General features: G+C 49.2%; 1 protein-coding gene across 24 annotated transcripts in view; it reads left to right on the top strand.

Moving 5' to 3' along the window:
• prdm16 (PR domain containing 16) overlaps positions 1-13,056 on the top strand; it is a 233,898-nt gene that overhangs the window by 208,756 nt on the left and 12,086 nt on the right. For 3 of the 24 annotated variants that reach the window (XM_090184393.1, XM_090184387.1, XM_090184401.1), the window contains 7 exons: positions 2,908-3,115; positions 3,276-3,441; positions 3,936-4,260; positions 5,188-6,856; positions 7,447-7,534; positions 11,067-11,239; positions 11,376-11,453. In XM_090184393.1, the coding sequence (XP_090040519.1) occupies positions 2,908-3,115; positions 3,276-3,441; positions 3,936-4,260; positions 5,188-6,856; positions 7,447-7,534; positions 11,067-11,239; positions 11,376-11,453 (2,707 nt within the window). Of the gene's footprint in view, positions 1-2,907; positions 3,116-3,275; positions 3,442-3,935; positions 4,261-5,160; positions 6,857-7,446; positions 7,535-11,027; positions 11,240-11,375; positions 11,454-13,056 lie in introns of all 24 variants that reach the window. The other 21 variants (XM_090184392.1, XM_090184384.1, XM_090184395.1 and 18 more) reach the window with 13 other exon arrangements.

Genomic DNA, 13,056 nt, shown 5'->3' with positions numbered 1-13,056 from the left:
GGACAATTGCTTCAGTCTAGCCCAGCGTTTCCCATACCCTAGGACTACACAGCTGATTGAAACAATCAAAGCTTAATGATGAGTTGGTTATTTGAATCAGCTCTCTAGGGCAAAAAACAAAACGTGCAGGGGCGGGGAACAGGACCGAGTTTGGGAAATCCTGGTCTAGTCTAGGGGTCAGCTATCACTTTCCAAAATGTCTTAAGCCTCGGCCTACATGTATGTATGTTGAAAATATTATGAAGTCCTGAAAACAATTGCAAATAAAATGATGTTGGCTATTTCTTGAAATGTAAATCACGTTTGTAGGGAAGGATTTGACAAGTAGGCCTATTATGTTTGTAGGGAAGGATTTGATGTAGGCCCTGCCATACTTACCTTGTTTTAGAATTAATATAGGATAGCCTTAACCTATTAGATAGGCTATACTGTAGCATATTATTGGAATTAATAGGTTTTGTGATGGGGATAAAAGCGTTTTATTAGCCTAAAGTCAACAAGTGACAGAATAGTTAGGTAAAACACGAGGTTAGTGGCAAATGAGATTTGATGCTGGGTCATTTTACGATAACTGAAATCCAATGACTTTGTTTTTGAGAAATCTCTATAATATCAGAATGGGGACCTCCCCACACTTCGGATTTCATGTTTTGGCATGTAGGCCTATTGTTTATTTTTATGGATTCATGTGGTTTTGTCTAACATGCAAATTGTCTTGAGCCGTTCCAATTCATTTAGGACTACGACATTTCAGTCATGCTTGTTGTACATGATCTTGTAGCCTAGGCTACATGTCAAAGAGAACGTCATTTCATCATTCCCATTTTGATCCAGGTACTCCATTTTGATCCAGGTGAGGTAAGGCATACATCAGTTGAACGTTTGAACATCTTGGTCTTTTTGCAATGAAGTGGGGCTATGTTTTCACTTGTCATGGACTATAAAAACGGTGTAGACAGAACACGGTATTCGTGAGCCATAGATGTTCTAACACACAAAATGTTTTCTCCCCCCCGAAAGCCTCCCTCAGATCTCTTTGCCAAAAGAACAGGAGAGGGGGTGAAAGGATAGGAACGGGACGTAAGGCGAGAGATTTGTAAAGAGAGCAAGAGAAAACGAAAGAGACTGACATATTGCGAGAGTTTGGGAAAGATAGAAAATGGAGGAGAGGCAGAATGAATGAACAAATTAGTAACAAAAGGAAAGGTAGACTGTGTGTGTGTGTGTGTGTGTGTGTGTGTGTGTGTGTGTGTGCGTTCGCTAGAGAAAAGAAGGGGAGAGGAATAGCTTGGCGGCTGCACCACTCTTCGGCTGGCTTATAGGAGCTGGAATTTGAAGTGGGGCTTGAGGAGTCCCCCGAGACCTCACCCATGCTCCCAGATTAGTCGCTAAACTGCACATAATTGTGTTCCCCTACATCTCCCAGAAAGCTATTAGTCTCCCATTTATGAGCCCTCTCACCGTCCTCCCTCCGCAACATTCCTCCTCTCGATTCCGGAGTGTTACTGATGGAACACAGATAATGGCGCCAAAAGTATTCTTCGGCCTTAAAACGCCCCGCACGCCTCCTATCTAGCATTGTAGGCCTCGAGTCGAACGCCATGTAGCGGTGAAGCCGATGGCTAGGTGCGGTTCTGCCCGGTCCTCCTCGCGTTTCACTTCCCACTTGAAGTGCTGTTTGATGTGACAAAGCCTCTGTGTCATAAAACGGGTAACAAAGCCTCAATAAGCGCTTTTTATAAGCCTGTTCGTGGAAACACGTCGCAGCTTTCAAAGGTGACACATCCAAATAGCTTGGCGCTGAGGTGTTTTTTAGGTTGGAATGGAACATTTAACACAGCAAAACGCTCACTCCGTTATGAGTTATGTGGCTAGGGTGGCAGCTATGCATGCATAGTGTTTGAGTTTGAAGTAATGGACGACTACGACCAAAGAGGGTCATTTGTTCAAATACATGTTTAGACAAAGTTCTGTTGCTACACTTCTGCCCTTTTAATGGCTCTAGACATAGCCAGCGGAATAAATGTAGGCATACAGTAGAAACCAGATGAGCCATGCACTGTAAGTCATTTTGAATCAACTTGTCTGCTTTGCTATTCGATGACTAATAGTTACAGTGTGGTGTGTTAGGGGGATCTCTGGTGCCCTCACGCAGTGCCCACTAGGGTCACGGCAGAGCGGGCATCGTGGGTTGATTGGCGCTCTTAAACCTCCATGGGGTTGGTGACAACCTAGCCGAACCCCGCATGGCTCATTCTTCTTGGACAACTTCCACCATCTACTCCCCCTCCCCCCCTCTCTCTCTCTCATTTGGCCTGAGTTGTTGAACTTGGCGTCCAAGTCAGGAACCCGCCATTGAAAGCCCCTGCCTCCAAGTTTTATCGGTTTGACCTTGGTTGGGAAAAGTATTACAAAGGCTATCATGCTGGAAAACACAATGACAAATGTGTAGCCTATTGTTTCCTTTGCTCGCTATAAAGCCAAAGAACAGCCACTACTACTGGACTTAAAGTAATCAGCTATGAGTTAATTAAGGTGTAAAGCCCTCTAGCCCAGGCTACATTTGATTTTTAATAGATTTTTCCTTTTACATCAACACCAATTGGAGGGTGGTTATTTTAAGCGTTTGAACATGCTCTTGATTAGCTTGGACATGAGAGTACGGGGTATGGGCTACCCTGAGATTTCTTTTCATACAAGTTTGAAGGCTAGGCATTTCTGGATGCTCTTGCCTTGTTTGTAGTTGTGTGTTCAGTTTGGGATCATGGATGGATATAGGCTGGGGAGCTATGCTGTTATCCTGCTCAGACTTTTACCTTTCGCAGGTGTGTATTGTTCGGTCTTTGTCCAGATGACGCATGTATCCGATAAAACAGTTGGGACAAATCAAGTTGTGTTGTTTTGCAGACGAGCAGATGTACCGCTGCGAGGACTGTGACGAGCTGTTCACCTCGGCCCTGGAGCTGCGGCGGCACCAGAAGTACTCGTGCGCCAGCGCCGGCTCCCTGTTCGACACGCTCAGCAACGAGGACTTCAAGCAGGAGCGCGACGACAGCGACCATGAGCCCGTCCATGAGTGCAAGGATTGCGAGAAGATCTTCCCCAACGAGTACAGGTGCAGCACATATACACACACACACACACACACATGCGTCATTGAGAACACACACACATGCACACACACAGTGGTACAATCACCTCTACACTAATGATTGGAGGTGTATCATCATTATCCTAAAGGACTGTGTGTGTGTGTGTGTGTGTTCCCTGTCCAGTCTGGGCCAGCACATGATTGTGCACACAGAGGAGCGGGAGTACAAGTGTGACCAGTGTCCCAAGGCCTTCAACTGGAAGTCCAACCTCATCCGTCACCAGATGTCCCACGACAGCGGAAAGCGGTTCGAGTGTGAAAACTGCGATAAGGTACAGCACACCCGGCACGTAAGTTGTGCACTCAAACACTGGCTCTTCTCCTTCGCTACCTTGGTGAATGCTGACACTAGCTACAGTAGCGACTTGAATGAGGAGAAAATCCATCCTGTATGTATGTAGGAACACGTGGTTGTAATCGTGTGATGTCATGATTAAGTCGGCAACCATAAACCCAACTTAGTACCAACTTAATCATGTGGGTTTATGTTAGATGACTTGTGTCACTTGTTTCAGTTTATGCAGCTTGGTTGACTGGCCATCAAGTTAGTTGTTTGTGAATGTCACCACCATCAATGTTAATAGGCCATAAACTGAGATAGATCATCAGGTTTTGTGTTGTCTATGATGGCAGTAAAATCCATTTTACTCAGTACTATTTATTACAGTGATCGGATGACTGTGATCGCTGGCCATAACTGCTTTATATCTGTGCGTATGCATATGTGTGTGTGTCAATGTAAACGTGCCGGCCACCCCCCCCCCCCCCCTCCCCCTACCCGTAGGTGTTTACGGACCCCAGCAACCTGCAGCGCCACATCCGCTCACAGCACGTAGGAGCGCGCGCTCACACCTGCCCCGAGTGTGGCAAGACCTTCGCCACCTCCTCGGGCCTCAAGCAGCACAAGCACATTCACAGCAGTGTCAAGCCCTTCATCTGTAAGTCTGAGTCGCCACCGCCCCTGTCGCCGCCACGGCCTAGCCAACCCACATCTAGTTCTACCTCCTCCCCGTGTCCAAAGGCCTCCTCCTCATCCTCCTCTTCCTCCTCCCTCCGTCTCTCTCCAACCCCAGGCAGGGCCAGTGACAGTAGCAGACACAATCCCATAGGTCAGAGACAATTCCATGACCCCCATCCCTTTTTCAACCGCCATTTTGTTTTGCGTTTTTCCTACCTTTTTTGCTTGTTTTTGTTATCGTCCTCCTTCCCCCTCTCTGTGCCTCTCACTCTCCTTCTCTTTTTGTTGTATGGGTCACACTTTATTTTGAAAGTCCAGCTTAGAATTGGATAGAGGGCGCAATTGCAATGGTACAGATAGGAGTTGGGCCCTCTATTCAACTCTATGGTCCCTCTGCAGCTGATATGTTACTGAAAATAGTTTATTGATAATTTGTTGAGCATCTTTAGGGGGACTTTCAAAAAAAGTGTTACTTTGTGTGTTCCTTTTTGGTTTCTTTTCCTTCTGTGTGTGTTTTTTTCCCCTCTGAGGGTGATATAAAACGAATTTCCCGACGGCATGGGCAGATTTGATATGATCAAAGTGGATCCACAGTATCCGCTTCAGCTCCCCATTGAACGATGCCGGAAGCCATGATCTCTTCTTCTCTCACTCAACTTTCTGCTTTGCATTTCTGTTTGTACTCATGTGCACGTATGTGTGTATATGCCTATATACATGTATACGTACAGTATGTATTCAAGCATCACTTCATAGAACATAGTGTGAAAATAGTCAGCTTAACCGTATATTGCCCCATGTGGACATATGGTAGGTGTGTTGCCAGTCATAGTGATTCAATGGCCAATAAGTATGAAGATGAAAACTTGTCACTGGACTTCACCAAAAGCATGTACGGCTTCTGATTTGTATAGATATACAGTCTTTAGACCAAATGAAGGCGCGATGTACATGTATTTTTCTCTAAGTAGCCTAGTGTTGTATCCGTGTAGACTGTTGACTTTACTCTGGTACTCTGAGTTAGTGACAGTGTTTAAATGGGCTTAACCAGGCCCATGTGGGCTGTGTGTCTCCCCAGGCGAGGTGTGCCACAAGTCCTACACGCAGTTCTCCAACCTGTGCCGCCACAAGCGCATGCACGCCGACTGCCGCACCCAGATCAAGTGTAAGGACTGTGGCCAGATGTTCAGCACTACCTCCTCCCTCAACAAGCACCGGCGCTTCTGTGAGGGCAAGAACCATTACGGCCCTGCTGGGGGACTTTTCGCTCCCGGCATCCCCATGAGCAGCAGCCCCATCCTGGCCAAGTCTAAGCACCACCATCCCCACCACCACCCGGGCCTCAACCACTCGGGCCTGGCCTTCCCCGACTACTTCCCCTCCCGGCCACACCCTCACCCCCATGCTGGCCTTCCCTTCTCCCCTGGGCCGCATGGTTTCCCTTCGCTCTCCCACGGCTTCCCGGGCCTTTTCCCCCCCTCGCTCTACCCCCGGCCGCCCTTACTGCCCCCCAGCCCGATGCTGAAGAGCCCCCTGGGCAACAACAGTAACAACGGTGGGATTCAGGAGGGCAAGCTGCCCCGCAGCCCCCTGGACGGGCCTCCACTGTCTCTGGTCAGCTCCATGAACAACAACAATGGAGGTGGTAGTCTCCTCAGCAGCCAGGAGAGGGAGGACAAGGATAGGCTGGCGTACGGCGAGGCCAAGGCCAAGGCCAAGATGTCGGAGGTGTCGGACGGCAGTGACCTGGAGGACGTCAACACCACCAGCGGCACCGACCTGGACACCACCACCGGCACCGCCTCGGGTTCAGACTTAGACAGCGACGCAGAGAGCGAGCGGGAACAACGGGAGCGGAGCACCGGCGCCAAGAGGAGGAAGGCGGCGGGCGCTGGAGGGGCGAGGGGGGCGGAGAGGGCGGGTCTGGACGGGCGGCCGGACGACGTGAGTAGTGGCTCGGTGTCGGCGGTGTCCAGCTTGAGCAACCTGGCCTGCGAGCGTCCCTCCTTCCTCTCCGGCGCCTCCCAGCACTCCTTCTTCCCGCCTCCGGAGGAGCAGGCGCTGCCACCCACCACCACAGGGGGCGCCGCTGCCACTGACTCCATCAAGGCCATCGCCTCCATCGCAGAGAAGTACTTTGGCCCTGGCCTCATGGGCCTGCAGGAGAAGAAGATCGGCTCGCTGCCCTACCATTCCATGTTCCCCTTCCAGTTCTTACCCAACTTCCCTCACTCCCTCTACCCCTTCGCAGAGCGGGCCGGCACCCTCAACCCCGGCATGTTCTTCAAGGCTGAGCCCAAGTCGCCTCGTGAGCAGCATCCGACACCCCACAAAATGTCCGCCCCGGGCACTGGAGAGTCATCGCCCTTCGACCTCACCACCAAGCCCAAGGAGGCCAAGCCGGCCCCACCGGCCCCCTCCAAGCCCACCCCACCCAGCAGTAGCAGCAACGCCCCCCTCATTCTCCCCGGGGGTGAGGAGCAGCCGCTGGACCTGAGCATCGGCAGCCGCCGACGGGACGGACACAACGGGATGGTGGCCCCCGAGCAACCGCCCAGCCGCAAGAACCACCGCAAGGAGGAGCACCCCGGCAGCCACCCGCACTCCCACGCCCAGCACCCCCAGGGCCACTCCCTCCTCCAGCCCCCGCTGCCCCAGCAACAGCAGTCCCTGGCTCAGCCGCCCCAGCAGCAGCCCTCCCTGCACTACGCCAAGCCCTCACCCTTCTTCATGGACCCAATATACAGGTATTTCAGCCCCGAGTAGACCAGAGGCCTCACCAGACACTGTATGATAACCCACTCAAGTTGAAACTCATGTTAGAACCTATATTCAGTATAATATATATCTCCAAATCTGTATGTCAGTGTTCAGACTTAACCTTTCCCCTCATGAGATGAGAGGAAAGGACTAGGTTGCAATATCCACACTAGCAAACGACTAAGTATGCACTCTCACATTACTGGGCGATCTGAGAAGTCATAGTCAATCTATCAATAATATAATAATGCTTTTAGCAAAAAATATATATGTTCAGTCTGTAGAAACTATGAGAATGGAAAGGTTCAGAGCTTTTGTGAAGCATCGCAGCACAGTTGAAAAAGATATGGCCAATAGAAATCCAATATGGATGGTGTTAAGAGATAGATGGGAGGGGTTGAATGGAGCTGAAGGGTGGGACTAATTAACAACAAGATAACTCATGTAAAACATACTGTGTCCATAAAATGTATAAATGAAATTATAATACGTTATATGGGCATGTATAGTGTGAATCAGTGCGACCTTTCCAGTTGACCTCTGACCTTCGTACGTAACCCTTGTCCTTGCTGTCCAGCAGGGTGGAAAAGAGGAAGTTACTGGACCCTGTGGGAGCTCTGAAGGAGAAGTACCTGAGGCCCAGCCCGTTGCTCTTTCATCCACAGGTACACACACACACACACACACACACACACACACACACACACACACACACACACACACACACACACACACACACACACACACACACACACACACACACACACACACACACACACACACACACACACACACAGCAAACCCCCACTGCTGCGAGGCAGACAGACAGGTAGCAGGTAGCCTAGAAAGGCGAGCCAGCAACTGGAGGTTTGCCAGTTCGAATCCCGGGTCTGACGGTAAAAATCTGTCGGGAAGTGAACTGGCAACAGGAGGTTTTCTGGTGTCAAGTCTTAGATGCCATTGCCTGCTGTTGTGCCCTTCAGAAAGACACCTAAACCCCACAGCAACTGCTCCACAGGAGTCCAGTGTTGAAGCCTCCTGCTCCAACCTCTGCAACCTGTATATGTACAGTTGAAGTCAGAGGTTTACATACACTTTAGCCAAATACATTTAAACTCAGTTTTTCACAATTCCTGACATTTAATCCTGGTAAAAAATTCCCTGTCTTAGGTCAGTTAGGATCACCACTTTATTTTAAGAATGTTAAATGTCAGAATAATAGTAGAGAGAATGATTTATTTCAGCTTTTATTTCTTCCATCACATTCCCAGTGGGTCAGAAGTTTACAAACACTCAATTAGTTTTTGGTAGCATTGCCTTAAAATTGTTTAACTTGGGTCAAACGTTTTGGGTAGCCTTCCACAAGCTTCCCACTCAAGTTGGGTGAATTTTGGCCCATTCCTCCTGACAGAGCTGGGTCAGAAGTTTGGAAGACCCATTTGGAAGACCCATTTGCGACCAATCTTTAACTTCCGGACTGATGTCTTGAGCTGTTGCTTCAATATATCCACATAAATTTCCTCCCTCATGATGCCATCTATTTTGTGAAGTGCACCAGTCCCTCCTGCAGCAAAGCACCCCCACAACATGATGCTGCCACCCCCGTGCTTCACGGTTGGTATGGTGTTCTTCGGCTTGCAAGCCTCCCCCTTTTCCTCCAAACAAAACAAAGGTCATTATGGCCAAACAGTTGTATTTTTGTTTCATCAGACCCGAGGACATTTCTCAAAAAAGTACGATCTTTGTCCCCGTGTGCAGTTGCAAACTGTAGTCTGTTTTTTTATGGCGGTTTTGGAGCTGTGGCTTCTTCCTTGCTGAGCGGCCTTTCAGGTTATGTTGATATAGGACTCGTTTTACTGTGGATATAGATACTTTTGTACCTGTTTCCTCCAGCATCTTCACAAGGTCCTTTGCTGTTGTTCTGTGATTGATTTGCACAGAATGTGTCTCCTTCCTGAGCGGTATGACGGCTGCATGGTCCCATGGTGTACACTTGGTGTACACTTGCATACTATTGTTTGTCAATTAGCCTATCAGAAGCTTTAGAGCCATGACATAATTTTCTGGAATTTTCCAAGCAGTTTAAAGGCAACTTAGTGTATGTAAACGTCTGGCCCACAGAAATTGTGATACAGTGAATTATAAGTGAAATAATCTGTCTGTAAACAATTGTTGGAAAAATGACTTGTGTCATGCACAAAGTAGATGTCCTAACCGACTTCCCAAAACTATAGTTTGTTAACAATACATTTGTGGAGTGGTTGAAAACAGAGTTTTAATGACTCCAACCTAAGTGTATGTAAACTTCCCACTTCAACTGTATGTGTCTTTCAGAGGGTTGGGTTAAATAGGAAGTCAGATTTCAGTTGGTCATTGTGTGCAATTGACAAATAAAGTAATCTTAATATCAATCTGACTGACTGACTGACTGACTGACTGACTGACTGCATCTGATTGATTAGACACAGATGTGCTCATCTATGTCATTGAATAGACGGGTAGAGACAGATTAGGAAAACTGGTCACCAAGTTGAAGTCTTAGGCAGATTTTTAGAATCGATATCTGATTTTGTCCCAACATGTTGCTCTATGAGAATTCCCACAAACCCACTCCTGAAACCCTCCTCTCCTGCGCAACGGTCCCACAGCGGTCCCGAAGCGCCACTGTCATTTCTCAGGGGCTCTGTACGATTTCTTCCTTTGTTTACGATGTGGCGCCTCGGAATTCCACCGCCTCCCACCTTGTAGCACAGAAGACAAAAGGTCTGGTATCGCGTCGCCCCTTTGATAACCAAACCGCATTGTTTGGCTTGTCCCCGAACCCTTCCAACCCTTCCCACCTACCAAACAACCTCCCAGCGGCGATAAGAAGAATGATACGTATTAATAAGAAGAATAATACGCTTTTGAATCGAGCCCTATCTCACCCCATGCAGCTATCCCACCATTCAGCCCCTTGCTAATCCTAAACTTAGTTGCGGCATTGTTTCTCTGGGCCTCGGAGCACACGGAGAGCTAATAACTTCCTCCTGGCCAGTTTCTTCTCCCTGGCTGCCTAGATAATAGCAGTGTGTCCATCAAGGACGTCCTGTGTTTGTGTCCAGGAGAATGGGGAAGAATGGGGGCTGTTGTTGGGAACTCGTTTTATCTGACCCGGGAATCTGCTTGGTCCTCTATCAATTGTGAAGTTGAACGAGGCACTCACACACTGAGTTAGTACGCACGCGCGCACACACACACACGCACACGCGCACACACACACACACACTGTACCCTACATGTGCATCCAACAACAACAGTGGATCCTTTCCTCCTATATGCCAGGTGTGGGTGGCACATAAGAACAGGCGGGAGCATAAGGACGTAAGGACAGTCCTTTGAGACTTTCTGCTTTCACCTGGGTCTTGGACAGAACACATCCAAGACAAATACGAAGCCCAATAAGCCCTCTGTTATCCCAACCTTCTAGGCTCCAATCCACCCAGTTATCACACCGCCATGACGAGACCGCTCATTCGCTAATTCGTTCCGCTGACGGAATCATCCAACGCCGAGACGCCATGAATAAGTACATTGAGCCGGCGTGTCTGTTTCCATGTCCCCTGTTGTATTCCCAAACCAGGAAGGATGTAAGCTGTTTTTGTCAAATAAAAAACCCCCAGCCCATAACTGACTGGCCCTTTGTCCCGAGGCTGGGGGAGGAGACAAGGTAAAGCAGTATCAGTGACGGGCATCTTTGAACTTTATTGTATGGTTCCCGTCAGAGTTCTCATTGAATGGCTTATTGAGCTCGCGGTGGCTTCACCGAGAGTCTGAGGGCGGAGGGGAAAGGAGGAGGTGGCTGAGAACAAAGTCTGCCTGGGCCGGGGGGTGGGACTCAGGGGACTCCTCGAGTGTCTGCCAACGTGCGATAGGTCAGGGAGGTGACTCCCGACAGCACAATCAAGAGAACGACCTCTGATATATCGCTTCCTCCTGCCTTCCTCCATTTCTCTCTCTCCGGCCCCCGCTACCAGGCGCTCGTCACCGAGGCGAACAGTTTGCGCGATTTAACCAACTAATCAAGGCCTAGTGTAGGACTGGAACAAAACAGTGCAACCTGTTGAAGAACAGTTATTGTTGACTAAAACGTGACTGTAAATCTTCCCCTATCTACAGCTACAGTATCTTTACCGTGGTACACCTTCTTTACCTCAGATGTCGGCCATGGAGAACATGACGGAGAAGCTGGAGAGCTTCGGCGCTCTCAAACTGGACGCCCCGCCCAACTCACTGCAGCACTCCGCCCACCCGCTCTTCAACTTCCGCTCGCCGCCGCCCTCCCTCTCCGACGCCATCCTCCGCAAAGGCAAAGAGCGTTACACCTGCAGGTAGGCACCACGCCAGAGATTTTTTTTGGGGGGGTAAACTTTTTGTAAGAAGTACGGGACAGTGTAGGATATTTAAGCTGTGTTCTCTCTCTCTCTCTTTCTTTCTCTCTCCCCCCTCCCCTCTCTTTCTCCCCAGGTACTGTGGGAAGATCTTCCCCAGGTCAGCTAATCTTACCAGGCACTTACGGACACACACAGGAGAGCAGCCCTACAGGTAAGCCTTTCCTGTCCTCCCTCTCTCCCCCTCTCTCTCTCTCTCCTCCCTCTTCCTCTCAGCTCCTCTCGCCCTCTCTTCTCTTCTCGGTCTCTCCGTACCGCTGACAGAGGCCTACTCCAACCGGTCAACCAATGATGAAATCACATCCTTCCCACCTGATTTATCCCTCCTCATTTGGCAACAAAAACACACTCATGCCTGGCATAGGCCTCGATGACGGACACACACACACACACACACACTCAAATGTGCAGATTCAGCTGTACACACACACACCGCAGAGTGATATATACATATATACGACCTGCTGGAAACGTGAGGAGGGGTGCGTCTGGTACTTGAGAAGAGTGAGAGAGCAAGGAAAGTGCGAGAATGTAGGAAAGAGAAGGAAGATTGATGCAGTCTGCCCAGATGTAGTCGGGTAGGACAAGGAGGGAGGGATGGAATGGGCCAGGGGAGTGGTGGTCCTGGACAATGTTGGGTTGTAATGGTGCCCTGGAGAGATCAGAACTCTGTTTATAGAGACCCGTTAATTATCAATCATTTGGCTCCTGCCCAGCCTCTCCCTCTCTCTCTCCTTTTCTCTCTCCTTTTCTCTCTGCTTGTCTCCCTCTGTCTCTGCTGTTTGTTTGTCTCTCGCTCTCTCCGTCTCCTCCCTGCTGAATCTCTATCCTTACCTCTCCCTCTCCTTCTCTCCTCTGCATCACCTATCCTCTGATAGGTGGATAGGTGATGATCTCTCTCTCTCTCGCTCTGTTTCTCCATCTCTCGCCATCTCCATCTTGGAGCCCAATAAACCGTGTGCAGTTTGAGAACAGATTGACTGTAAATGGCAAGAGGGACAGTGATAGCCAAGCAGTACTACTTTAGAAAGGAACCTGCAATCTCATTTTCAAATGAACCTCCTACTATTGGAAACTTGGCTAACCTGAGGGCCCGGCCCCAAAGTGGTGCACTTTGTCTTCTGTTGAGCTGTAGTGCCAACTCTTTGAGCACAATCTACAGAACGAGAGGGAGAGAGAGATTTTTCTCGGGGGACCCAGTTCCCGGGCCCAGTCCAAACAATCTACTGATTAGCTCATTTAGAAACAATTTACCATAACAAATAGCAGACATCATTATCTCTGCCACTTTTCAGGCAAATAAGACCAAAAGCAGCACAGAGGGAGAGGGAGAGAAAGCGACAAGGAGAGACCGAGATGAGGTAGAGAGTGACTGTGAGAGAGAGAGCGGGGGAGAGCGACAAGTGGAGAGGGAAAGAAACACCGGGAGAGGAAAAGAGCGACGAAGAGAGAGCGACAGAGTGTGTGTGAGAGAGACGGACAGAAAGAGAGACCAGGGCCTTCTAGCCGCCGCCTTCATGCTTCATTGTCTGAGGGCCATTTGCCTGCCTGAGATCCTATCAGGCGGCTGCTTTCTGCTCCAGAAATTGGCCACACTTTAGACCTGACCACTGAAAGACCCCATTCAGTCAGTAACGCTCCATGTGCAGCCCCCGTCGCAATGTTCTGGACTGCCGGGGACTAGAAAAAGAAGTCGTAATTTCACGTCCCTTCGGACACAAATAAATATAAACACAGAGAGAGAAAAAAAGGAATTA

The sequence above is a fragment of the Oncorhynchus mykiss genome, chromosome 9 (genome assembly GCF_057628025.1).
Source record: "Oncorhynchus mykiss isolate SJ-2025 chromosome 9, ASM5762802v1, whole genome shotgun sequence".
NCBI classification, from domain to species: Eukaryota; Metazoa; Chordata; class Actinopteri; order Salmoniformes; family Salmonidae; genus Oncorhynchus; species Oncorhynchus mykiss.
This window is presented reverse-complemented; position numbering and strand designations above follow the sequence as displayed.